Source organism: Poecilia reticulata, chromosome 15 (genome assembly GCF_904066995.2).
Source record: "Poecilia reticulata chromosome 15, P_reticulata-male-v2, whole genome shotgun sequence".
Classification (NCBI taxonomy): Eukaryota; Metazoa; Chordata; class Actinopteri; order Cyprinodontiformes; family Poeciliidae; genus Poecilia; species Poecilia reticulata.
Window position 1 is genome coordinate 30,479,898 of NC_088844.1, and position 24,812 is coordinate 30,504,709.

At 47.4% G+C, this 24,812-nt stretch overlaps 2 protein-coding genes across 10 annotated transcripts in view; both read right to left on the bottom strand.

The window, feature by feature from the left end:
* Positions 1-14,357, bottom strand: part of LOC103477425 (echinoderm microtubule-associated protein-like 6) — a 45,638-nt gene extending 31,281 nt beyond the window's left edge. For 2 of the 3 annotated variants that reach the window (XM_081616189.1, XM_081616188.1), the window contains exons 1-6: positions 13,376-14,357; positions 3,936-4,095; positions 1,718-1,816; positions 1,582-1,650; positions 895-1,080; positions 646-781 (exon numbers count right to left, since the gene is read on the bottom strand). In XM_081616189.1, the coding sequence (XP_081472315.1) occupies positions 646-781; positions 895-1,080; positions 1,582-1,650; positions 1,718-1,816; positions 3,936-4,095; positions 13,376-13,572 (847 nt within the window). In that variant the 5' untranslated portion in view covers positions 13,573-14,357. The remainder of the gene's footprint in view (positions 1-645; positions 782-894; positions 1,081-1,581; positions 1,651-1,717; positions 1,817-3,935; positions 4,096-13,375) is intronic. The other variant, XM_081616191.1, reaches the window with a different exon arrangement.
* A 2,839-nt stretch (positions 14,358-17,196) lies between these two features.
* The window catches only part of LOC103477426 (spectrin beta chain, non-erythrocytic 1-like), a 93,941-nt gene continuing 86,325 nt past the window's right edge, over positions 17,197-24,812 (bottom strand). For 3 of the 7 annotated variants that reach the window (XM_081616400.1, XM_081616401.1, XM_081616398.1), the window contains 4 exons: positions 23,142-23,332; positions 21,500-21,673; positions 20,528-20,570; positions 17,197-19,870 (listed from right to left, as the gene is read on the bottom strand). In XM_081616400.1, coding sequence (XP_081472526.1) covers positions 19,664-19,870; positions 20,528-20,570; positions 21,500-21,673; positions 23,142-23,332 — 615 coding nt within the window. In that variant the 3' untranslated portion in view covers positions 17,197-19,663. The remainder of the gene's footprint in view (positions 19,871-20,527; positions 20,571-21,499; positions 21,674-23,141; positions 23,333-24,812) is intronic. The other 4 variants (XR_014091182.1, XR_014091184.1, XR_014091183.1 and 1 more) reach the window with 4 other exon arrangements.

A 24,812-nucleotide genomic window follows, 5' to 3' on the forward strand; every position in this document is an offset into this window, starting at 1 on the left:
TGTTCCCTGTTCCCTGTAGTTTGTTCCGTGTAGTTTGTTCTGTGTAGTTGTTCTCTGTAGTTTGTTCTCTGTAGTCTGTTCCCTGTAGTCTGTTCCCTGTAGTTTGTTCCCTGTAGTTTGTTCCCTGTAGTCTGTTCCCTGTAGTCTGTTCCCTGTAGTTTGTTTCTGTGTAGTTGTTCCCTGTAGTCTGTTCCCTGTAGTTTGTTCCCTGTAGTCTGTTCCCTGTAGTTTGTTCCCTGTAGTTTGTTCCCTGTAGTTTGTTCTGTGTAGTTGTTCTCTGTAGTTTGTTCCCTGTAGTTTGTTTCTGTGTAGTTTGTTCCCTGTAGTTTGTTTCTGTGTAGTTTGTTCCCTGTAGTTTGTTCCCTGTAGTTTGTTTCCTGTTCCCTGTAGTTTGTTCTCTGTAGTCTGTTCCCTGTAGTTTGTTTCCTGTTCCCTGTAGTTTGTTCCCTGTAGTTTGTTCCCTGTTCCCTGTAGTTTGTTCCGTGTAGTTGTTCTCTGTAGTTTGTTCTCTGTAGTCTGTTCCCTGTAGTCTGTTCCCTGTAGTTTGTTCCCTGTAGTTTGTTCCCTGTAGTTTGTTCCCTGTAGTCTGTTCCCTGTAGTTTGTTCCCTGTAGTTTGTTCCCGTTAGTTTGTTCCCTGTAGTTACCCTTGTATCCCTGCTCGGCCTCCCTCAGGTCGATCTTGGTGACGGGTTTGAAGTCGGCGTCCCAGAGCCGGATGCAGCCGTCTCTGCCTCCGGTGGCGAATCCTTCCTCACAGGAAAACAAGCTGAAGATCCCGGCCTGCAGGAAACGTTCAGGAAAACTACGACTTTAGTAATAAATCCTTATAATCGCCTGGCGCTCGTGTGGCTCTGCAGGTGAAAGCTGCGTCTCCATGGCGACGGGCGGCTCACCCCGTGGGCCGACTGGACCGTCCTCAGCAGCGTCAGGCCTTTCCACACGTACACGTCTCCGTTGAGCGCGCCGGAGTACGTGATGTCATCTTTAGCCGACGCCACACACAGGATGGTCTGCAGGTCGCCCGTCTTCCCGAAGATCCCTCGCTTCGGCGTCAGCGCGTTCCCACAGAGCGACCAGAACTACCGGGACAAACAGAACCACTGGTTCTGACAGCCGGACCGCCCAGGACGCTTCGCAGCATCTTTAAGGTTTTACGGTAAAATCATTTTAAACTACAGACGCACAGTAACGTCGCTGGCGGCCGATTAACAGAACTGGGCTGAGACTAATAACATTCTGTTGTTTGTTTCTGGAGTTGGTCATGTGACAGGGATGCAGCAAAGGATTGTGGGAAGTTTATCTAAAAACAGCTTTTCTTAGGGTGTCAAGAGGAATAAATATATGTGATATAAATTATTTATATAATTTAAACTCCATAAATTTGTTCTTAAGGTTTTATTTTTATGTTTCCGAGTCAAAATGTCTGCAGGTTTTGGTCAGAAACTGCCTCAGTGCTGCCCTCTGTGGGGCAGACGGTGGTAACTGCAGGTGAAGTCGCCTTTGGGGGCGGGGCTAAACCGGTTCCAGTCCGACTCCGAGATCAGAACCAGAAAGCCGACCAGAACCTGTCAGCGTCTCACCTTGATGTGTTTGACTCCACAGCTCACCAGGCGGTTCTGCTGAAACGGATCCCAGCAAACGTCAAAGATCTGCAGAGACAGAGAAGCTGTTAGAGCCCATCAGAACCCATCAGAACCCTTCAGAACCGGCTCCTACCCGGTCCGAGTGTCCGCTGGCTGAGGCCAGGATCTTCCCCTTCCTCCACTCCCAGATACAAACCGTGTTCTTGGCGTCCAACCCGACCGACACCAACCGCTGCAGAGAAACAGAGACCGGTCCAGGTTCTACTGGGTCAGAACCAGAGCTGCTTCCTCACACACACACACACACACACACACACACACACACACACACACACACACACACACACACTGACACACACACCCTGACACACACACACACACACACACACACACACACACTGACACACACACACACACACACACACACACACACACACACTGACACACACAGACACACACACACACAGACACACACACACACACACCCTGACACACACACACACACACACACACACACACACACACTGACACACACACACACACACACACTTGATAATAAACCTGAACTCTCTGATTGATCACTAACTGGATTTATGATTATTTTATTGTTCTGGTTCGGTTCCGGCTGTTTGGGTCGGCGCCAGAGGGAAACAGATGAAGCAGCAGGAAACGGTTCTGTTCTGCGGTTCTGATCCAGAAAAGGTTTTTATCAGGAGATGAGTGTTCTTCATCATCCTGACAAGAGTTCTGGTTCTGGTCCAGCCGACGGGAAGCTGCTGGACCAGAACCGGACCCAGGAACTCAGAACTTTCTGGGTTTGCTCCTCTTTGCTTTGCCGGATGAAACGACTGAGGGAAGAAAAACTGTTGAAAACTTGAGACACCAGAGAAATGGAGCAGCAGGCAGAACCGGTTCTGGTTCTGGTCGGGTCCAGTTCCCTCATACTGGTTTGGGACCAGAACCGCCAACTGGACCAACTGCAGATGAATCTGACCCCCAGCTTGCTGTCCTAGCCTGACCTTTGACCTTCAGCTAAAGAATAAAAATGATGCAGAGGAAGAAAAACCTCTGATGGTCAATCAATAACTAATCAATAAAAATATCAGTTTGTTTCTTTAAATCACACCTGAAATCATTTTCAGCTCCATAAAGGTCAAAGGTTATTTTATTATCTTCATAAGTTATTAACAGTTTTATTCTGCATCTGGTTGATTCTCGTTTCTTTAATGTTACATACAACTAACGTGTGTGTGTGTGTGTGTGTGTGTGTGTGTGTGTGTGTGTGTTCAGTGTGTGTGTGTGTCAGTGTGTGTGTGTGTGTGTGTGTGTGTGTGTGTGTGTGTGTGTGTGTGTGTTCAGTGTGTGTGTGTGTGTGTTCAGTGTGTGTGTGTGTGTGTGTTCAGTGTGTGTGTGTGTGTGTGTGTGCGCGTGTTCAGTGTGTGTGTGTGTGCATGCGCGTGTTCAGTGTGTGTGTGTGTGTGCGTGCGCGTGTTCAGTGTGCGTGTGTTCATGTATAGCTATCCAACTGGGGACATGCGTGTCATTTTACACTCACCAACAGGGGACTCACCGTTGAAGAGGGGACATTTTGTAGGTCCCCTCTTGGAAATGACCCTGTTTTAGGGTCAGGGGTCACAGTTAGGACTAGGGTGTGAATTGACTATGGGTTAGGGTTAGGTATGTGATGGTTAGGTTTTGTGGGTTCACTCTTTGAGGCTGAGGCCCACCATGATTGGTTCCCTGCCCGCATTTAGGTACCTCAAAGGGTTTGCACTCTCACTCGAGGTCAGGAACCACCTTGAGTGACAGGGACTATCTTTTATGGTTGGTGTATGGTGTATGCGGGTGTGTGTGTGTTAGTGTGTGTGTGTGTGTGTGTGTGTCAGGGTGTGTGTGTGTGTGTCAGTGTGTGTGTCAGGGTGTGTGTGTGTGTCAGGGTGTGTGTGTGTCAGTGTGTGTGTGTCTGTGTGTCAGTGTGTGTCAGGGTGTGTGTGTGTGTGTCAGTGTGTGTGTCAGGGTGTGTGTGTGTGTCAGGGTGTGTGTGTGTCAGTGTGTGTGTGTGTTCAGTGTCTGTGTGTCAGTGTGTGTGTGTCAGGGTGTGTGTGTCAGTGTGTGTGTGTGTCAGTGTGTGTGTGTGTTCAGTGTGTGTGTGTCTGTGTGTGTGTGTCAGGGTGTGTGTGTGAGTGTGTCAGGGTGTGTGTCTGTGTGTCAGTGTGTGTGTGTGTCAGTGTGTGTGTGTGTTCAGTGTGTGTGTGTCAGGGTGTGTGTGTGTTCAGTGTGTGTGTGTCAGTGTGTGTGTGTCAGTGTGTGTGTGTGTTCAGTGTGTGTGTGTCAGGGTGTGTGTGTGAGACCTGTCCGTCGGCGCTGAACCCCAGGCAGGCGATGCCGTGTGTGTGTCCGTCCCTCAGCAGGCTGACTGTCTGCGCGGTGAGCGAGTCCCACACACACACATAGGGATCCCTGCCCACCTGGCCTGTGGCCACCAGGAGGCGCTCTGGGTGCAGCGCCAGGCTGAAACAGAACGATTAAATAAACGGTGAATTCAGTAAATAAAGGTCAATCCGTCTCAAACTGGAACAACATGAAAATATAAAAACATTTTCTTTATAAAAGTCTTCAGCTTTAAATGTTCTGATCAGTTTGATGAAATCGACTGAAACCCCGACGGTCAGAGGAGGAATCATGATGTGGGACCGGATCACCAGAACTGTTCCTGATCCGTTTGATCAGAAGAGTTTCTGTTTCGCTTCAGATAAACACCTGGAGATGATCCGATTCAAACCCCAAACTTCAGCTCGGACCTGAAGGTCACCTGGAAACGAGCTGCTGGTTCAGATGAAGATGAGCTCCTCGTCATCACATCAACAACCAATCAGATCAGCCCATTTCCTGTCAGGTGTGTCAGGCTCAAAGCTTCCATCGATCCCACACACACACACACACACACACACAGTTCTGCTCCTCTCCTCACGCTCCCGGCCAATCAGTGAGCTGCCATGTTGTCATGACAACCATCTCAGCCAGGAGGCGAAGCTGTGAAGGTCAAACATGACGAGCAGCTCCAGACGACACCTGCAGCCTCCATGTTGTTTTACTTCGGGAACCAATCAGACGCCTCCGTTCTGCTGGTCTCAGTACATCTTCCATCCATCCATCCATCCATTTTCTTCCGCTTATCCGGGGTCGGGTCGCGGGGGCAGCAGCTTCAGAAGGGAGGCCCAGACTTCTCTCCCCAGCCTCTTCCAGGTCCTCCAGGAACCCCAAGGCGTTTCCAGGCCATAGAGAGACATCGTCCCTCCAGCGTGTCCTGGGTCTCCCCTCCTCCCGGTGGGACCTGAACTCCTCACCAGGGAGGCGTCCAGGAGGCATCCTGACCAGATGCCCGAGCCTCAACTGGCTCCTCTCGACGTGGAGGAGCAGCGGCTCTACTCTGAGTCCCTCCCGGATGACCGAGCTTCTCTCTCTAAGGGAGAGCCCAGCCACCCTGCGGAGGAGGAAACCCATTTCGGCCGCTTGTACCCGTGATCTCGTTCTTTCGGTCATGACCCAAAGCTCATGACCATAGATGAGGGTGGGAACGTAGATCGACCGGTAAATCGAGAGCTTCGCTTTTTGGCTCAGCTCTCTCTTCACCACGACGGACCGGTACAGCGCCCGCTTCACGGCAGACGCTGCCCCAATCCGCCTGTCGATCTCCCGCTCCCTTCTTCCCTCATTATGAACAAGATCCCCAGATACTTAAACTCCTCCACTTGAGGCAGGACGACCCCCCTGACCCGGAGAAGGCACTCTACCCTTTTCCGGCTCAAGACCATGGCCTCGGATTTGGAGGCACTGAGCCTCATCCCGGCCGCTTCACACTCGGCTGCGAACCGCTCCAGTGAGAGCTGCAGATCACGTTCCGATGAAGCCAACAGGACCACATCATCCGCAAAAAGCAGAGATGCGATCCTAAGGCCACCAAAACGGATCAACACCTCGGCTGGTCAGAGATTCTGTCCATGAAGGTAATGAACAGAATCGGTGACAAAGGGCAGCCTTGGCGGAGTCCAACTCTCACTGGAAACGAGCCCGACTTACTGCCGGCAATGCGGACCAGACTCTGACACCGGTCATACAGGGACCTGACAGCCCGTATCAAAGCACATCTTCTGGACTTTTATTTTGGAAACTAAAACTACCTCTGGCTTCCTGTGGCATCAATTCAGACGGTTTTCTCTTTAAGATGAATCTGTTGAGTAAAACCGGATCCAGAACCAGATTCTAATCCGGTTCAGATAGAGAGGAACCGGACTGGAACCAGGAACAGGACTGGAAGCGGACTGGAACCGGACTGGAACCAGGAACCAGACTGGAACCAGGAACAGGACTGGAATCGGACTGGAACCAGGAACAGGACTGGAATCAGACTGGAACCAGGAACAGGACTGGAACCAGGAACCAGACTGGAACCAGGAACCGGACTGGAACCAGGAACAGGACTGGAACCAGGAACCAGACTGGAACCAGGAACCGGACTGGAACCAGGAACAGGACTGGAACCGGACTGGAACCAGGAACCGGACTGGAATCAGACTGGAACCAGGAACAGGACTGGAACCAGGAACCAGACTGGAACCAGGAACCGGACTGGAACCAGGAACAGGACTGGAACCAGGAACCAGACTGGAACCAGGAACCGGACTGGAACCAGGAACAGGACTGGAACCGGACTGGAACCAGGAACCGGACTGGAACCAGGAACCGGACTGGAACCAGGAACCGGACTGGAACCAGGAACAGGACTGGAACCGGACTGGAACCAGGAACAGGACTGGAACCGGACTGGAAACAGGAACCGGACTGGAACCAGGAACAGGACTGGAACCGGACTGGAACCAGGAACAGGACTGGAACCAGGAACCGGACTGGAACCAGGAACCAGACTGGAACCAGGAACCGGACTGGAACCAGGAACAGGACTGGAACCGGACTGGAACCAGGAACCGGACTGGAACCGGACTGGAACCAGGAACCAGACTGGAACCAGGAACCGGACTGGAACCAGGAACAGGACTGGAACCGGACTGGAACCAGGAACCGGACTGGAACCGGACTGGAACCAGGAACCAGACTGGAACCGGACTGGAACCAGGAACAGGACTGGAACCGGACTGGAACCAGGAACCAGACTGGAACCGGACTGGAACCAGGAACCAGTGGTGGAGAAAGTACTCAAAATATTTACTTAAGTAAAAGTACAAATACACAGACAAAAATGTACTCAAGTAAAAGTAAAAAAGTACTAGCTTTTAAAAATACTTAAGTATTAAAAGTAAAAGTACTTGCTGAATGGATTACCTAATCGCTAATATCATTAAGTGAACCGATCGTATTTAGTTTTAATAAATTAGAAATGTGCCATTTTAATGAACAATGCCACAGATAAAGCATGTTGTGTTTACTCTCTAACATAGTTTAGACTGAGATATGTGATTCTATGCATCATAATTTCAGGGATGGAAACATCTGGTCTCCTGTCCTAACACAGCATGAACTTCACTTTTTGTGCCACTAGTGGCTTTTATTTTGAAAGAAATCCAACAGAAAGGGGAAAGAAGGTGGGTGGGAGAGGACATGGAACCAAGGAGCCACGTAGCAGAGTTATAGTAAAGACCAAGTCAAGACCAGCACCCCTCGCTATGTGACACAAAAAATTAACTTTTACCTATAAAAATTGCTTCTCAAATTGAACTGAAAGATTCACCTTCCTATGAAAAAAATCTAGATATTAAATACTTAGAACTGAAATAAATGTAATCAGTAAAGATTCATCCAGAAGAATCGGATCGTTCCTGAATGTCATTTCACTATATTGCACTTTGGTCACAAGCGTTGTCAGATGCAACATGTGTCTCTGTACAGCTAGCTTAGCTAGCATCACGTCCACAGATCTTACCTTTCTTTAAGCTTTCCTTTTCAAGTGACGCTAAAAGTTGGACGAAGTCCCACCGTCTGTGAAAGCGAAGCGCTGCTGATTTTACATGTCGCCATATCAATTTATGCAGCTATTATATAACTGACATTAGACAGACATCTCCTCCCGCTCAGAGGAAACCACTGCGCATGTCTGGAGCTCCGCGTGCGAGTAAAGGTGGAGCCGATGGGTGACAACAGACACTACGTCACGTTATTGCTGGGATTTTACGGCGCCACCTTAAATCCCTGAACTTCACATTTTAACGGACAAAAAGCGCAACGAGACTTGGATGTAACGAGTAACGCGAGAGTTTGTAGAAATGTAGTGAAGTAGAAAGTACAGATACTTACTGTAAAATGTAGTGGAGTAAAAGTAGAAAGTATCCATTATTATATCTACTTAAGTAGAGATACACGAAAATTGTACTTAAGTTACTTCCCACCACTGCCAGGAACCAGGAACCGGACTGGAACCAAGAACCGGACTGGAACCAGACTGGATCCAGGAACCGGACTGGAACCAGGAACCGGACTGGAACCAGACTGGAACCAAGAACCGGACTGGAACCAAGAACCAGACTGGAACCAAGAACCGGACTGGAACCAGGAACCAGACTGGAACCAGGAACCGGACTGGAACCAGACTGGAACCAAGAACCGGACTGGAACCAAGAACCGGACTGGAACCAGACTGGAACCAAGAACCGGACTGGAACCAAGAACCAGACTGGAACCAAGAACCGGACTGGAACCAGGAACCAGACTGGAACCAGGAACCGGACTGGAACCAGACTGGAACCAAGAACCGGACTGGAACCAAGAACCGGACTGGAACCAGACTGGAACCAAGAACCAGACTGGAACCAAGAACCGGACTGGAACTAGGAACCAGACTGGAACCAGACTGGATCCAGGAACCGGACTGGAACCAGGAACCGGACTGGAACCAGACTGGAACCAAGAACCGGATTGGAACCAGACTGGATCCAGGAACCGGACTGGAACCAGGAACCGGACTGGAACCAGACTGGAACCAAGAACCGGACTGGAACCAGACTGGAACCAAGAACCAGACTGGAACCAAGAACCGGACTGGAACTAGGAACCAGACTGGAACCAGACTGGATCCAGGAACCGGACTGGAACCAGGAACCGGACTGGAACCAGACTGGAACCAAGAACCGGATTGGAACCAGACTGGATCCAGGAACCGGACTGGAACCAGGAACCGGACTGGAACCAGACTGGAACCAAGAACCGGACTGGAACCAAGAACCAGACTGGAACCAAGAACCGGACTGGAACCAGGAACCGGACTGGAACCAGACTGGAACCAAGAACCAGACTGGAACTAAGAACCGGACTGGAACTAGGAACCAGACTGGAACCGGACTGGAACCGGAGCAGCAGGTTATTAATAAATATCTCAGGAAACATAAACGTCTGATTTTAAATTCATGGCTTTTTCTGTCATATTCATGTTAACGTTGTGTTGATATTGCAGTTAATCAGGAGTTAAATAAACAGTAGAAAACAGTTTGAAGTAACTAATGAAACCCGGATCAGAACCACAGAACCGAATCCTTATCGACCCAATAAAAACAAAAACAGGAAAATATTGATAGAAGAAAAATTGCAAGTCTTAAAGTGAAGGACTCTGATTTAACTAAAACATGATGCGAAGGTCTTATTAAAAGTTGGTTTCCATGGAAACAGCATGAAGCTGCAGTTTAAAGGCAGAAAATAAAAAATCCTGGAGGAGAAAAAAACTCATTTCTGCTAAACGTGAAAACAGAAACTGGAGCCACAACCTGGAGGAGCTAAAGAAATAAAACAAACGAAATAATGATTTACAGTTAATCAGAAATGATCAAACTGCCCATAATACAATGAAAAACCGACTAAATTCACAGGGAATAAAATGATTAAAACAGATTCTGCATTTCTTTAACCTCCACAACAAGCTTCACTATGAGACCCTCCGTAATCTGTGACCTCTGACCTTTGACCTGCTGGTGTGTTTGCATCAGAAATCAGCCGACCTGCCGAAACGTGAGCAGGTTGATTTACTCTGAATCAGAACGAAGGAACTCTGCACACACACACACACACACACACACACACACACACACACACACACACACACACACACACACACACACACACACACACACACACACACACACACATACACACACACACACATACACACACACACACACACACACACACACACACACACACACACACACACACACACACACACACGCACACAACACACACACACATACACACACATACACAAACACACGCATACACACAAACACACACACACATACACACAAACAAACACACACATACACACACACAAACACACACATACACACACAACACACACACACACACATACACACACACATACACGCGCACACGCGCACACACGCACACACAAACACACGCACACACACAGACGCACACACACACACAGACACACAAACACACACACACATACACACAAACACACACACAAACACACACATACACACACAACACACACACACACACATACACACACACATACACGCGCACACACGCACACACAAACACACGCACACACACACACAGACACACAAACACACACACACATACACACAAACACACACATACACACACACAAACACACACATACACACACAACACACACACACACACATACACACACACACACAGACGCACACACACACACAGACGCACACACACACACAGACACACACACACACAGACACACACACACACACACACACACACACACACACACACACACACACACACACACACACACACACACACACACACACAACACACACACACACACACACACACACACACACACACACACACACACACAGACACACACACACACACAGACACACACACACACACACACACACACACACACACACAGACACACACACACACACACACACACACACACACAGACACACACACACACAGACACACACACACACACACACACACGCCTCTCTGCAGGAGAAATGTTTCCATATTTCTGCAGCTTCATTCAAATAATAACATAAAAATTATCAACAGGACAAAATAATCAATCTGATCAATGTGATCAATAACCTTGACTGTAAATAAATGAGTCACATTTAAATACCTGATTCTATAAACTATATATTTTATATTTTTATCCAATTACCTTCAGTTGCACTACCTGCAGCCTCCACCAGGTGGCAGCAGGTAGTGCAGCTCAGTCAAAATTACCAAAAACATTAAAAGTACTAAAATAATTAATGTTATTATTTTTGTAACCACTTCCTGTTGTCTTCTTCGTGGTTTCCTGCAGCAGTAACATCCTGCTGATCATGTGACTCGTGATGCTGAGAGTTTCATTCAGTTCTGAGAAACTTTTATTTCAACACGGCTGAAAATTTTAAATTAAATAAAATCAAAAAGAAACTTCTGTTTCCTGTTTCCACTGAATTATTTATTTTCTGCTGTGAAATAAACACGATCATTTCACCTGAACACAATCTGTCCCTGAGCTGAATCTGGGTCAGAACCGGGTCGCCAGTAGAACCATGACAGCCCAGTCCGGCCAGCAGGGGGAACTGGTTCCAGGTCCAGTAACTCTGCTGGGTCAGCAGTGAAAACCCGTCTGCGGTTCTGCTGGTTCAGTTTGTTCATCCAAGCAGAACCAGGACCATAATGTGGCTCCGCTCTGCCTGCAGGCGGCAGCAGGAAGTGGGACAGGAGAGAAAAGAACCGGCGCCGCTCTGCCATCCAGACACAAGCTGACCTCTGACCTCAGCACCACGCAGCATCACAAACAGAGGAAAACTCTCCACCTTTCAGCCTCAGCATGGAGGTGAAGCATCAGTTACCACGGCAACCGCCAGCAGAGGAGGAGGAGACGATGCTTCATCCTTAAATATGAAACAACTTATCAAAGCTCTGGAACTCCCTGGTGACCTTTAACCTCTAAATGCTTCAGTTCAGACAAACAGACAAAATCCTGCAGGAATCCAGAACCAGAACCAGAACCAGAACCCGGACCGAATCAGGTAAAACTGATGCTGCAGCATCAATGATTCAGTGATAAATATGAACTGATGAAGGTTCATGAATTCATCCAAGTTCATCTGAAACGTTTCAGGCTGGAGAAGCTTCAGATTTAAAATCGGCTGAAATCAGAAATGTGTCAATAAAAATCATAAGTTTTATCAGTTTCTCTGCAGCTCAGAGCAGCAGATGGACCCGGTCCAGATCCTGGTTCTGGTTCTGAAAACCTGCAGTGGACTGGGAGGGAAGAACTGGAACAAACTCAAAGCTAACAGTCATATCAGAGCGCAGAGCGAGGCGGCTTCCAGCTTCTCAATTAGTCTGAAACACACACACACACACACACACACACACACACACACACACACACACACACACACACACACACACACACACACACACACACACACACACACGCACCCCAGGCTGCAGCTGAGAAAACAGTCCGAGCCGCCTGCTGCTGCTGTGATGACTCACAGCCTGAACACCAGGTGTGTGTGTGTGTGTGTGTGTGTGTGTGTGTGTGTGTGTGTGTGTGTGTGTGTGTGTGTGTGTGTGTGTGTTTCCATGAATGACTGACCTCCCTGAATCATCAGCCTCATCTAGAAAATCCTTCTGCTGTTTTTCTGATCAACATTTTTCTGAACTTCAGAATCAAATTCCATCAAATTTTCTCTGAATTTCAGGAATAAAATAAATTTAATTCAAATTTATTTTATCAACGACGGAGCAAAAAAAAAAGTTAGATCTGGAAACAACAAACATTTTATATGAAGGTTTTATAGATACAATTAAAAAGCCCAGTTCCTGTCTCACACACACACACACACACACACACACACACACACACACACACACACACACACACACACACACACACACACACACACAGAATTTCCTCAACTACAAACAAAACATGGAGATGTAAATCACATGAAGCCGATTCTCCTTCATAAAGTCGATTTTTCCTGTTCATTAATCTCTTAATCTCTCAGATCTGTTTTCATTTTTCATTCTGAGTAAAATCATTTTCCTCCTGAATCTTTTCACATGCAGCTCTGATGAGTTTTATTCATGAATAAAGTTCATATTCACAGGGTTTGAAATGATTATTATCATAACTGATATTAAAGTTCCTCAGATCAGCTGCTTATAATCTGAAATAATCCTGAATTCTCAGCCTGAATGAATCCATCGTCTGACTTTCCTGCCGGTTTTATTCAAAGTGTTTTTTCTGTAAATGTGAGGAAGATGATCGGCCTAGTCAAAGCTCTGAAAACCAGCAGGGAGAATTTAAATCAGCAAAAAACCACAAAATAACCAAATCTGGAGCAAAAAGTGACTGAAAACCAAGAAACCAGAAGATAATCTGGAATCAGATTGAAACTCCGATCAGACCTGGAATAAAAGACGAGCAAAGAGAAAATAATCCAGAAAAATCAGAACAGATGGGATCAATCTGCTGTGATGTCGGGATCTGGATCAGAATCTGGATCAGAATCTGGATCAGAATCTGGATTAAAATCTGGATTAAAATCTGGATCAATCCTAGAATTAGAATCCAAATCAGAGTCCGGATCAATATCAGGAACCTGATCAGGATCCAGATGTTAATTCTTTTTAAATTTCAATTAGATTTTATGTTATTTTCATTAGAAAATCAATAAATATTAAATAACAACTTGAGTCAAATAAAGTGAGCTGCAGATCAATAATTAATAAAGTGCTCCAGGTGAGCTCCGCCTACCTGATGATGTCATCGTTGTGGCCCAGGTAGAACCGCTGGCTGTGCTCGCGGGTGTTGTAGACCACGCCCACTCCGGCCACGAAGTAGACCAGCTCCTTCCCGGCCGTGTAGAACAGGTTGTTCCGGCACTGGTGGCCCCGGTACCCGTAGACCCAGCCCAGTCTGAGGCGGCAGCCCGGGGCGCTGCGCTCAGACATGCCGCCCCTCCTGGTTCTGGTTCTGGTTCTGGGTGTGACTCTGGATCCGGACCGGATGAAGAGTTCTATCAGTGTATATGGGTCCGGTTCTGGTTCTGGTTTTACTGAAAAAGTTTCCTCTTATTCTTCACCATGTTTCAGTTAAATCAGATGAAAGTTCGGAGGAAGTGGATCGATTCGGAACCAGAACCGAGGTCCAGTCTGGCTCCTCCAGTCATGATAAACGGGTCAGGTTCTGGACGGAAACAGCTAAACTTCTGATCTGAAGCCAGAGGAAGTTCTGGAGGATCATCTTCATCCTGCTGCTCATCAAATCAACTTTTTCCTGAATCAGAGGAATTCCGGTTTTCCCGTTTCCCGTCCAGATTCCTGATGCTGGAAAAATAATCCCACTGCGGGATAATCCTCATCCTCTCCCCCAGCGGCGCTCGCTCCTCCCGGATCCCGGATCACATCCTCTCCACCGGGGAACCGGAGGAGAAATTCACCCCCGGAGCACCGGAGGCGGCGGCTGTCCGCCGGGAAACCACCGGAGCGCCAGGCAGCGACACAGACCAACGTTTAAACCCCGCAGACGGTGCACGCTGAGCGGGCAGAGGAGGAGAGCAGCCCCCGGAGATGAGCGCTGGTTCCCGGCCTGAGGAGCGCATCGCCCCGCTGCTGCCGCGCCCTCAGAGCCGCAGCAGGACCGCAGCTCGGATCCGGACCGGAGGGTTCTGGTCCGGTGGAGACCCTCCCTGAGCAGACTGATGGAGAGCTGATGGGCTCACGCTGACGGGCACGCGCCTTCAGAGGCACGCCCGCGCGCACATCCGGTTATTAAAAATAAAAGCAAAAAAAAAAAAAAAAATCCCGCAGGTTCACGAGAAAAACACAACAAATAAAACATTTAATTAATTAAAGAGTTTATAAATTAATAAAAAATAATTTGGAGGTTTTGTGTTATTTAACCTATTTCTTAAAATAAACTTCTAAAAACGGGGAGAAAAATATTTTGCCAGGCAAAAACACCCAAAAAACATGAATTTTCTAACAGTAAATAATTTCGGTTTCAGTTATTTTCTTACCGTATTTTCCGGTTTATAATGAGCGCACCTCATTATAAACCGCATCTACAAAATTTTTTATTTTATTTTTTTACTGGAAACATACATATTTAAACTGGACCGGGCTATAAGCCGCTTGTATCTCCTGTTTCTCCAACGCTGAAACATGGATCCGTTCATCACGCCGAGCTTAGCGGCTCTGTTTCCCTCTTGTCCTCCCACATCAACAGCCTTCAGCTTAAAAGTTGAATCATATGAACTTCTTGGTGTGGTATGTATGAGTTTGAAGACATTTCTCTGTCGTGCTTTTTCTAAATGAAAAGCAGCTCTTTCTTCTTTGATTTCCAATTTTGACTTCCAATGATTCACTTCCTGCTAAAGCGCCCCCTGGTGGTTGAAGAAAAATCCACAGAAAAGCCCACCGGGCTACAAGCCGCATGGTTCAAAGTGTGTGTGTGTGTGTGTGTGTGTGGGGGGGGGGGGTAGCGGCTTATAGTCCGAAAAATATGGTACTTCTAAAAACGTTTTTGCCTAATTACCATTTAAATGTTTTACCAAACTAAGTTTAAAATAGCAAAAACAGATTAAATAAATGTATCCGATTTAAAGTTTTATTTATTAAAATCTAAAGTTTCCAACCCAACCTGCTCTGAGGACAAATCATGGCTCTGAATGATAAATTATGAGTTAATTTCATTTTAAACATCCAGACCTGATTACAACAAAGAATTAAGAGCTAAACTGAAGAGCAACAAATAAAACAGGCAGAGGCTGAGGAAACGTCCTGTGGACTGAAGGGACAGATTTTTCTGGTGTAAAATGAACCCAGCATTCAGAACCAGAACATACCGACAGCCAGACATGGTGGTGGCAGAGTGGTGATCTGGGCCGCTGTGCAGCTTCAGGTTCTGGATGAAATGCCGTTGAGTTCTGGTTTCTACAGAAACTCTTGAAGGAAAACATTTAATCAAGATCAACCAGAAACCAGAAAGTCCAAACACTAACAGCTCAAAAACAGAGAAATGAAGGCTTTGAACTGGTCTAGTCAAAGCCCAGAGCAGATTTTGATTGAGCATGACCGTCAAAAAAATCCCTGTAAAAAAAAAAAATCCGGCCTCTAGTCCGTTTGGAGCTTTTAGTTCTTAAATCATTTCAAAACATTTTATCTTTTTCAGGTTCTATTTGTCTGATAGTCACATGAACAGTTTATTAAATGTGAAAAAGAACTAAAGAATCGTTACCAACCCGAACCGAACCAGAACCGTTCACTGCCTGGAGGTTCGGATTAAATTCTGATGCTTTCCGTCAACTGACGAGCTTTTACTTTGAAGGGTCAGATGGTGGCTGCAACACCTGCGCGCGCAGACTAAACAGCAGGACGCAATGCATTATGGGAGTTAGTGTTTCTTGTGAACTACAAATCCCAGCCGGTGGTCGGCAGGAGGCGCTGTCCGCCGAGCTGAGCAGAGAAAAGCAACAGAATATTAAAAATTCATATTTTATTAGAAAATTAAAACATCTTTAATGTTTTTAGATGATTAAAAACATTAAAATGTTTTTATTTTCAGTCTCAAGGTGACAAATAATCCTGGTTTTAATATTTGATGATTTATGTGATTTAAAATATAAAAAATGTTTCGATTTTCTGACGTTTATTTGATCAAAAACAGAAAAACAAAGAATTTTAATTTAAAACAAATTTTCCATGTTTGATGAAATGTGACTAAAAACGACCTGCTGATGTTTCAGAGAATTAAATTTATTCCTGCTTTGATGTAATTTTTAATAAATTTCCACATCAGATTAAATTAAATCAGGTTCAAATATAACCAAGTTTTCATTTTGGCAAAACAAAATAAAATATTTTCTATTTAATGTAAACATTTATATGGCTGAAAAATAGAAACTGAGAACCTTTAATTCTCAGAACCTTTAATGCTTAATCAGGTTAAGCTTTGGACTTTGACTAGGCCATTCCAACACATTCTTTTTTTCTGTTGATCAGCTGTTTGGTTTTCTCTGGATGTTTCGTTCTTCGTTCTGTGAGGTCAGGGCCGTTGACCCGGCAGGGTGCACTGACTTACAGGTCTAGGGGTGCACTGACTTACAGGTCTAGGGGTGCACTTACTTACAGGTCTAGGGGTGCACTGACTTACAGGTCTAGGGGTGCACTTACTTACAGGTCTAGGGGTGTACTTACTTACAGGTCTAGGGGTGTACTGACTTACAGGTCTAGGGGTGTACTTACTTACAGGTCTAGGGGTGCACTGACTTACAGGTCTAGGGGTGCACTGACTTACAGGTCTAGGGGTGTACTGACTTACAGGTCTAGGGGTGTACTTACTTACAGGTCTAGGGGTGTACTTACTTACAGGTCTAGGGGTGTACTTACTTACAGGTCTAGGGGTGTACTGACTTACAGGTCTAGGGGTGTACTGACTTACAGGTCTAGGGGTGTACTGACTTACAGGTCTAGGGGTGTACTTACTTACAGGTCTAGGGGTGCACTGACTTACAGGTCTAGGGGTGTACTTACTTACAGGCTCTCTGATGTCGAACAGGAACCAAACGCAGTCGGTTTGTTTTAAAAGCTTTTAATGGCTTTTTGCACAGATGTGACAGACGGGGAGAAATCTACGGTGCAGATCCAACTAGCAGTGACCCCCGGCCCACATCACACCCACCCATGACCTATGACCCCCACCCGCCTACCCCAACGTGGCGCTGTTGTGCAGAATGAAGAAATATCTGGTTACTATGGTTACAGTGACAGGAATGCGCACTATTTATCAAACTGCCTGATTTTAGCACAAAATAATATTAATTAAAAATTAAGCAGCCCCCTGCCCCCCTTAATGATTGACCTTTGACCTGTTTGGCCTCATTGCTGCTGCTTTACACCAACTCAATTCAGGCTCTACGGAACTCCATCAATGACAAAATCACTGAAACAAACGTCAAACATTAAATGTAATAATTCTTCTTCTTTATGATGATCCGTTTTTAGTTGGAGGAAAAGCTGCTAATCAGCCGCTGCCTGAAGCGCCCCCTGCAGGCCGGAGGACCGCTTCTCTGTGATTTTCTTCCAATCAGAGTCTTTTTCATAGAAAAAATATTCTCCCACCATCAACCAGAAATCCAAAATGTATAGTTTTCTAACAAACATGAGCATTCATTTGGAAAAATCATTAATTTTATGGCGGTTACTATGGAAATCTGAGGAAATAATTGTGATTGTTATCAAGTTAACAGTTTTCTTGTATAATGTGGACCATAAATCACATCCCAAACAAAAACGTGTTAAAACGAGCAGAACTGTGGGAAACTGAGTCAGTAAATGTTTTTAATGTTGCATCTTTTCCCACATCTGGTAAATTTCAAATGAGTTTGAGTGACTTTTGTCATGAATGAAGCTCCGTACGGAAGCGTCCACATGAAGCTCCAACAGGTTTCACTTTAAACGACGGAGAGCTGAAGCCAACAAGCGAGCGACCGATATTCACTTCCAGACATTAAGAATCCACTGAACAGCTTAAAGTTACTTTATAGAACATCTTCAAACTCAGACTGATTAACTCTGAGACACAAAACTAAACAAAGGTCAGAGGTTAATGTTTCAGAAATCAAGTAGAAAAGAAACCTGACTGATTGTTGGAAAACTGATTAAACATTCGGTTTCCTCCTTCATACGTAATCACTGAAGCTCATCACGGTTGGTCATATTATTAGTACTAATAAGTGAAGAAATTAAACACAAGTTTATTTTAAACAGTTTGTTATACACAAGTTATACATACAGATGAAGCAGGCCGTTCACGCTGCTGCAGGAATTAGACGGCCCCGAGCAGCTGCTCAGCCCGGTTAGCCCAGTTAGCACGGTTAGCCTAGTTAGCCTCGATAGCCCAGATAGCCTGGTTAACCCAGTTAGCCTTGTTAGCCTCGATAGCCCAGTTAACCCAGTTAGCCTGGTTAGCCCAGTTAGCCTTGTTAGCCTCGATAGCCCAGTTAACCTGGTTACTCAGCCTGGTTAACCCAGTTAGCCTGGTTAGCCCAGTTAGACTGGTTACTCAGCCTGGTTAACCCAGTTAGCATGGTGAGCCTGGTTAGCCCAGTTAGCCTTGTTAACCCGGTTAGCCTGGTTAACCCGGTTAGCCTGGTTAGCCACGACAGCCCAGGTGGCCTGGTTACTCAGCCTGGTCAACCCAGTTACCATGGTTAGCCTGGTTAACCCGGTCAGCCCAGTTAGCCTGATTAACCCAGTTAGCATGGTTAGCCTGGTTAACCCGGTCAGCCCAGTTAGCCTGATTAACCCAGTTAGCCCAGTTAGCCTGGTTAACCAGGTCAGCCTGGTTACCCCAGTTAGCCTGGTTACCCCAGTTAGCCCGGTTAACCCGGTCAGCCCAGTTAGCCCGGTCAGCCCAGGCTGAGCAGCAGCAGGCGGGTCCATTCGGACCCGCCTGCTCCAGGTTCTCCTCTACACAGGGACACACGGCATCTTGCCAAGACAAGGCCTCGCAGAAACGGCCGAGGATGGAGCCAGACCGGAGCGAGCGACAACGTCCAGGAGAACCGGGAGTTTAAACACGAGAAGCTGGACGACGAGAGACAGCAGGAAGGAAAACGGAGTGGGAGTTCCTCCAGGCGGCGATCCGTAGGACAGCAGCTGCCGGACACGCTAACGGTGGTTCTGTCCTTCCTAGCAAAGGTTCCCGCCGCGCCGCAGCTGAGCGGGAGCTCTGAGCCACCGGACGGTTAGAGGCACAGAGTGGAGAGTTTTGGCTCGGAGCTGGCATGCTGGAGTCACGCTTTGAGAGGAAGAGGAGGAGGAAGAGGAGGAGGAGGAGGAAGGCTGTTTGGGATCAGGAAATGTTAGGAATCATCATCAGGATGGATTAAAGAGACAGATCTACATTCTGAGCTTCGCAGCTGCTAGGAGCAAACCGACTAGTAGCTGGATAAACGAGGACGTCGGCGATGGACAACGAGGAGCGACCCCAAACAGCCGCGGGGCGGGAGGAGAGGAAGAGGAGGAGGAGGAGGAGCGTCTACTTCTTCTTGCTGAACAGACTGAAGCGTTTCTCCTTGTCTTTCTCCCGTTTGCCAGGACTGGACTCGGCGGTGGAGGCCGCCACGGTGGCCGGCAGCGTCTGGGCGCGGGCGGCGGGGGCCGGCGTGCTGTGGCTGCTGGGGGTCACCTCCACCCCGGAGCCCGCCGCCGCCACGATGGCCGAGATCCAGGAGTTCATCTCCTCCTGGACGGAAGAAGGGAGGGAAGTCACTCAGAAACAGGAATTTATGTAACAGTGAGTCGGTTTAATGAATCCTGATTTAAAGGAACCAACAGCTTCAGGTTTCCTGGGAGTTTGTTCCAGATCAGAGGAGAAACTAAACGCTGGTCCAGCTCTGGAGACATGGAGCTGGTCTGGACCCGCGGTGGGAACATGGTTTATGTCTCACAGCCCAGTTCAATAGAAAGCAGAGACCAGTGGATTATCCGCTTCCTGGTGTTGGTCAGGACTCTGGCTGCAGCGTTCTGCTGGGGCTGCAGCTCATTTTCAGGAGAACCAAACCTGCTGCAGACTGTGGGCTTCATGTCTCGTTTGGACAGAATCTCTTCATCCTGGTTAGGATGGAGAAGCTGATCCAGCAGAGACGCATCAGCAGGAACATAACGGCGCAAGTCTCACTTTATGAGTTAGGGGGCTGAGGACGGAGCCCTGAGGAACTCACTGACTGAAAATCACCAAAACTAAAAGTATTCCCAGTTTTCCAGAACCAGGCGGTCCGACCCAGTTTTCCCATCTGACAGTCAAAGGAAATCAGCTGGAAGAAAAAAACCTTTTCTAGACGGAACAACAAGTTAAATCTGATGTGCAGGAGCAGAAACAAAGTTTCAGTTTGTTACTTACGTCGTCTTTGGCCTGGAAGAGATACTCGTTCCCATCCGTGAGCCTGCGGAGCGTCAGACAGGACGGTCAGGATTCACAGGAAAACCACGTTCATCTGATTCATCTCAAATGCCACGTTTACATTTCACCACCAATCCAGCGAATGTTTGTCTGAACATGCAGAAAGTTTACCAGGTGAAGAGTTTCAGCTTTTTCCCTGTATTTTTTCATGCTGATGCATAAATGTGAGTTTATTGTGATTAAACTGCAAAAAGTCAGAAACATTGGCTTTAAGTGATGCCAACTCCCACCAGCAGGTGGCAGTGTTTCCTGACTTCATGCCAGACTACCGTCTGTTCGACGCCATGACGTTCCTAAAGAAGAACCATGTTTCTGCCAAATCTGGGTTTTATTTTCTCGTCTTTGTCTAAATTCTTTCCAAATATTTCTGAAGTGATTTTGATTAAAAAATATCCCAAGAAGGATCATCTGAGTGAACACATGAGAGACTTTCATCATCATGTGGAGGAGAAATGTCAGCACCATTAAAACGTCAGATTTAAGGGAATCTGGTGAACTTTGTTATCGCAGCTTCATCAAACTGTCGTTGTTTGGTTTGAACTTATCCAGCTGAAGGAAAATATTTTATTCTGATCTCTCGCTATGTTTTGCTCTAAAGCTCATTTTGGACCAACTCTTCTTTCTGCTCCTGTGACTCTGCAGATGTCGCCTGATTCCTGCCGTCTGGTTGTTTTATCGTTTTCATTCTGATGTTTTCTGTTCGTCTCCATCTTTAATAACTGCTGCGTGAAACAAACTAAACATCAGAGGCTGTTTGTTTCACAGACGGACAAAATGAAACATGGCGTCTGAACGTTTGCTTGTTATTTACTCTGTTCAGACCTCAGATATTAAAGTTCAGATGGAAACAGATTTTATTAAACTCAGAGGCTCTGGAAGGAACGGAGATAAATATAATCATCTGAAACCCACTTGAGCTTGAAGACGTGTTTCTTCTTCTTGTAGTCGAGCGCCACCTCACACAGCGCCTCCTGCAGGCCGACGGGGATCTCGCTGTGGTAGGGGACGCCCTGCGCCGCGCTGCGCTGGTCCTTATAGAAGCCCAGTTCCCTCTGGTTGATCACACAGAACACGTGGTGCCAAGACCTGGGGGCAGAACCGGGACCGGTTACAGAACCGGTTACAGGTCTGGGCTCAGAACCAGGACCGGTTACAGAACCAGGACCAGAACCAGGACCGGTTACAGAACCGGGACCAGGACCGGTTACAAAACCAGAACCGGCACCGGTTACAGAACCGGTTACAGAACCGGGACCAGGACCGGTTACAGAACCAGAACCGGCACCGGTTACAGGACTGATTACAGAACCGGGACCAGGACCGGTTATAGAACCAGAACCGGCACCGGTTACAGAACCGGGACCGGTTACAGGACCGGTTACAGAACCGGGACCAGGACCGGTTACAGAACCAGAACCGGCACCGGTTACAGAACCGGGACCGGTTACAGGACCGGTTACAGAACCGGGACCAGGACCGGTTACAGAACCAGGACCAGGACCAGGACCGCTTACAGAACCAGAACCGGCACCGGTTACAGGACTGGTTACAGAACCGGGACCAGGACCGGTTACAGAACCAGAACCGGCACCGGTTACAGAACCGGGACCGGTTACAGGACCGGTTACAGAACCGGGACCAGGACCGGTTACAGAACCAGAACCGGCACCGGTTACAGAACCGGTTACAGAACCAGGACCAGAACCGGTTACAGAACCAGGACCAGGACCGCTTACAGAACCAGAACCGGCACCGGTTACAGGACTGGTTACAGAACCGGGACCAGGACCGGTTACAGAACCAGGACCAGGACCGCTTACAGAACCAGAACCGGCACCGGTTACAGGACTGGTTACAGAACCGGGACCAGGACCGGTTACAGAACCAGAACCGGCACCGGTTACAGGACCGGTTACAGAACCAGGACCAGAACCGGTTACAGAACCAGGACCAGGACCGCTTACAGAACCAGAACCGGCACCGGTTACAGAACCGGGACCGGTTACAGGACCGGTTACAGAACCGGGACCAGGACCGGTTACAGAACCAGAACCGGCACCGGTTACAGAACCGGGACCGGTTACAGGACCGGTTACAGAACCAGGACCGGTCACAGATCTGTTCTCAGAACCAGGACCAGAACCAGGACTGGTTACAGAACCAGGACCAGAACCAGGACCGGTTACAGAACCAGGACCGGTTACAGGTCTAGGCTCAGAACCAGAACCTTTCCAGGTGAAATCGATCCTGTTTCTGTTCTGCTGATGACGTTCAGGTTCATCAGAGCTGCTTGTTTGTGCAACACATTTAGAATCTGGATGTTTTTAGTTTCTGACCAGTTTTGTCCTGTGGATCCAGTTAGAGATAAAATAACCTGCAAGGGTCCAGATGTTTTAGTCCAGGTTTCCTCCACAGAACCAGCTGAGCTCAGCCGTCCTGCAGCTTCTCGTGTTTTTGGGTTAAATAATGTTTGAAGTTGACAGAACATTTTAAACATGTTTGGTAACTAATGTTATTGGAGGACATTAATAACCGAACATTAAAATGTGTGCACCTGTTGGAGGCCTTCTTGTTGTGGCCCTCCCACTCGTGTTTGCGGTGCAGGAAGGCCTCCAGCAGAGAGGTGGCGCCGTCCTGCTGGCTCTTCGCCGGCAGCGTCGCCGCCTGGCTGGGCTTGGCCTTACGGGCGGCTCCCGGCGACCCCGCGGGGCTGGGCTCCGACACCCCGTTCACCGCCTCGTCCTCCTGCAACCAGAGGGGCGGAGTCAGCGCGGCGGAGAGGTCACAGGGGTCACAGCAGCTGCAGATCAGTCAGTAGAGCTTCAACATGCAGAGTAGAAAACAATCACAGGCTGGGAAGACGCTAAAGATGCTAATGCTAACAGATGCGCTAATGCTAACAGAGGCGCTAATGTTAACAGAGGCGCTCATGTTAACAGAGGCGCTAATCCCAACAGAGACGCTAATCCCAACAGAGACGCTAATGCTAACAGGCGTTAATTCTAACAGAGGCGCTAATGTTAACAGAGGTGCTAATGCTAACAGAGGCGCTAATGCTAACAGAGACGCTAATGCAAACAGAGATGCTAATGCTAACAGAGGCGCTAATGCTAACAGAGGCGCTAATGCTATCAGAGACGCTAATGCTAACAGAGACGCTAATGCTAACAGAGACGCTAATGCTAACATCCACCTGGAGCAACTAAACCAACACACTAGCAGCAACTCCACAGGCAGAAATCCCATCCAGTCCTTAGATCTGATATTAAATAATAAACCTGAACGAGGATCAAAAAGTCAAAAATAAAAAACTTCAGTTTAAAACGTGACTGAATTCAAGCTGATTAATAAAGCAAATTATGATCATGATTAGTCAGCACATTACTCACTGAAACTTTACATCAGAAATGATGGAAAAACGTCACATTTTAAATGAATAAATCCTGAATGATGCCAGAAGTTCAACAGAAAAACAAGCTGCAGATTCTGAAAACGGGAAATTCAAACTCATTTTCCAAACATTTCATCTAAACTGACCGTTTATCCCGGATGATTAATGGACTTTCCAATGGGAACAACTCTGGGTCTTATTCATCTCCACCACCAGGAGGCGCTAAAATCAACCAAATACTGCAGACATGAAACAAAAGTGACGAAACATTAAAACTTTATTCCTCTGCTGGTTCAGCAGCTGCTGCGTTTCCACTCAACCAACAACTGATCAAGTCAAAAGCATTAAAATAAATATGAATATATAAAAGTTTCCACAGCTGATCTAAAATCACCGACTGCAGTTTCCCCAAGACGCCTCCTGATTGGCTGATGCCAACTTTCATCACTTCCTGCCATCAGAACCAACAACAGACCGACTTCCTGCTGCCCTCTGACCCGGATCAGTCCCGTCATTCCCAGCCTCAATCTGGACTTCATCATCATCATCATGGCGTCCTGATCAAAGCCAGTGGTTCATTTGGTCACATGCACTGATCTCTGGTCACATGCACTGGATCACTGCAACACGTCACACAGCATGACGGCGCCACCACCAGGTCACTCGGCGTTAGAGAAGCGGCGGCGCGGCAGAGGAAGGTCACACCAAACCATCTCAAACAATCAACCAGTAAATTGCTTGGAAGTGAAACTGGGAGCTGATTGGTTGGTTTCCACTCCAAACGCAGGTCATTACCCGGTCACAGGCGGAGCGCTAGGGTCCAGTCAAAGGCCG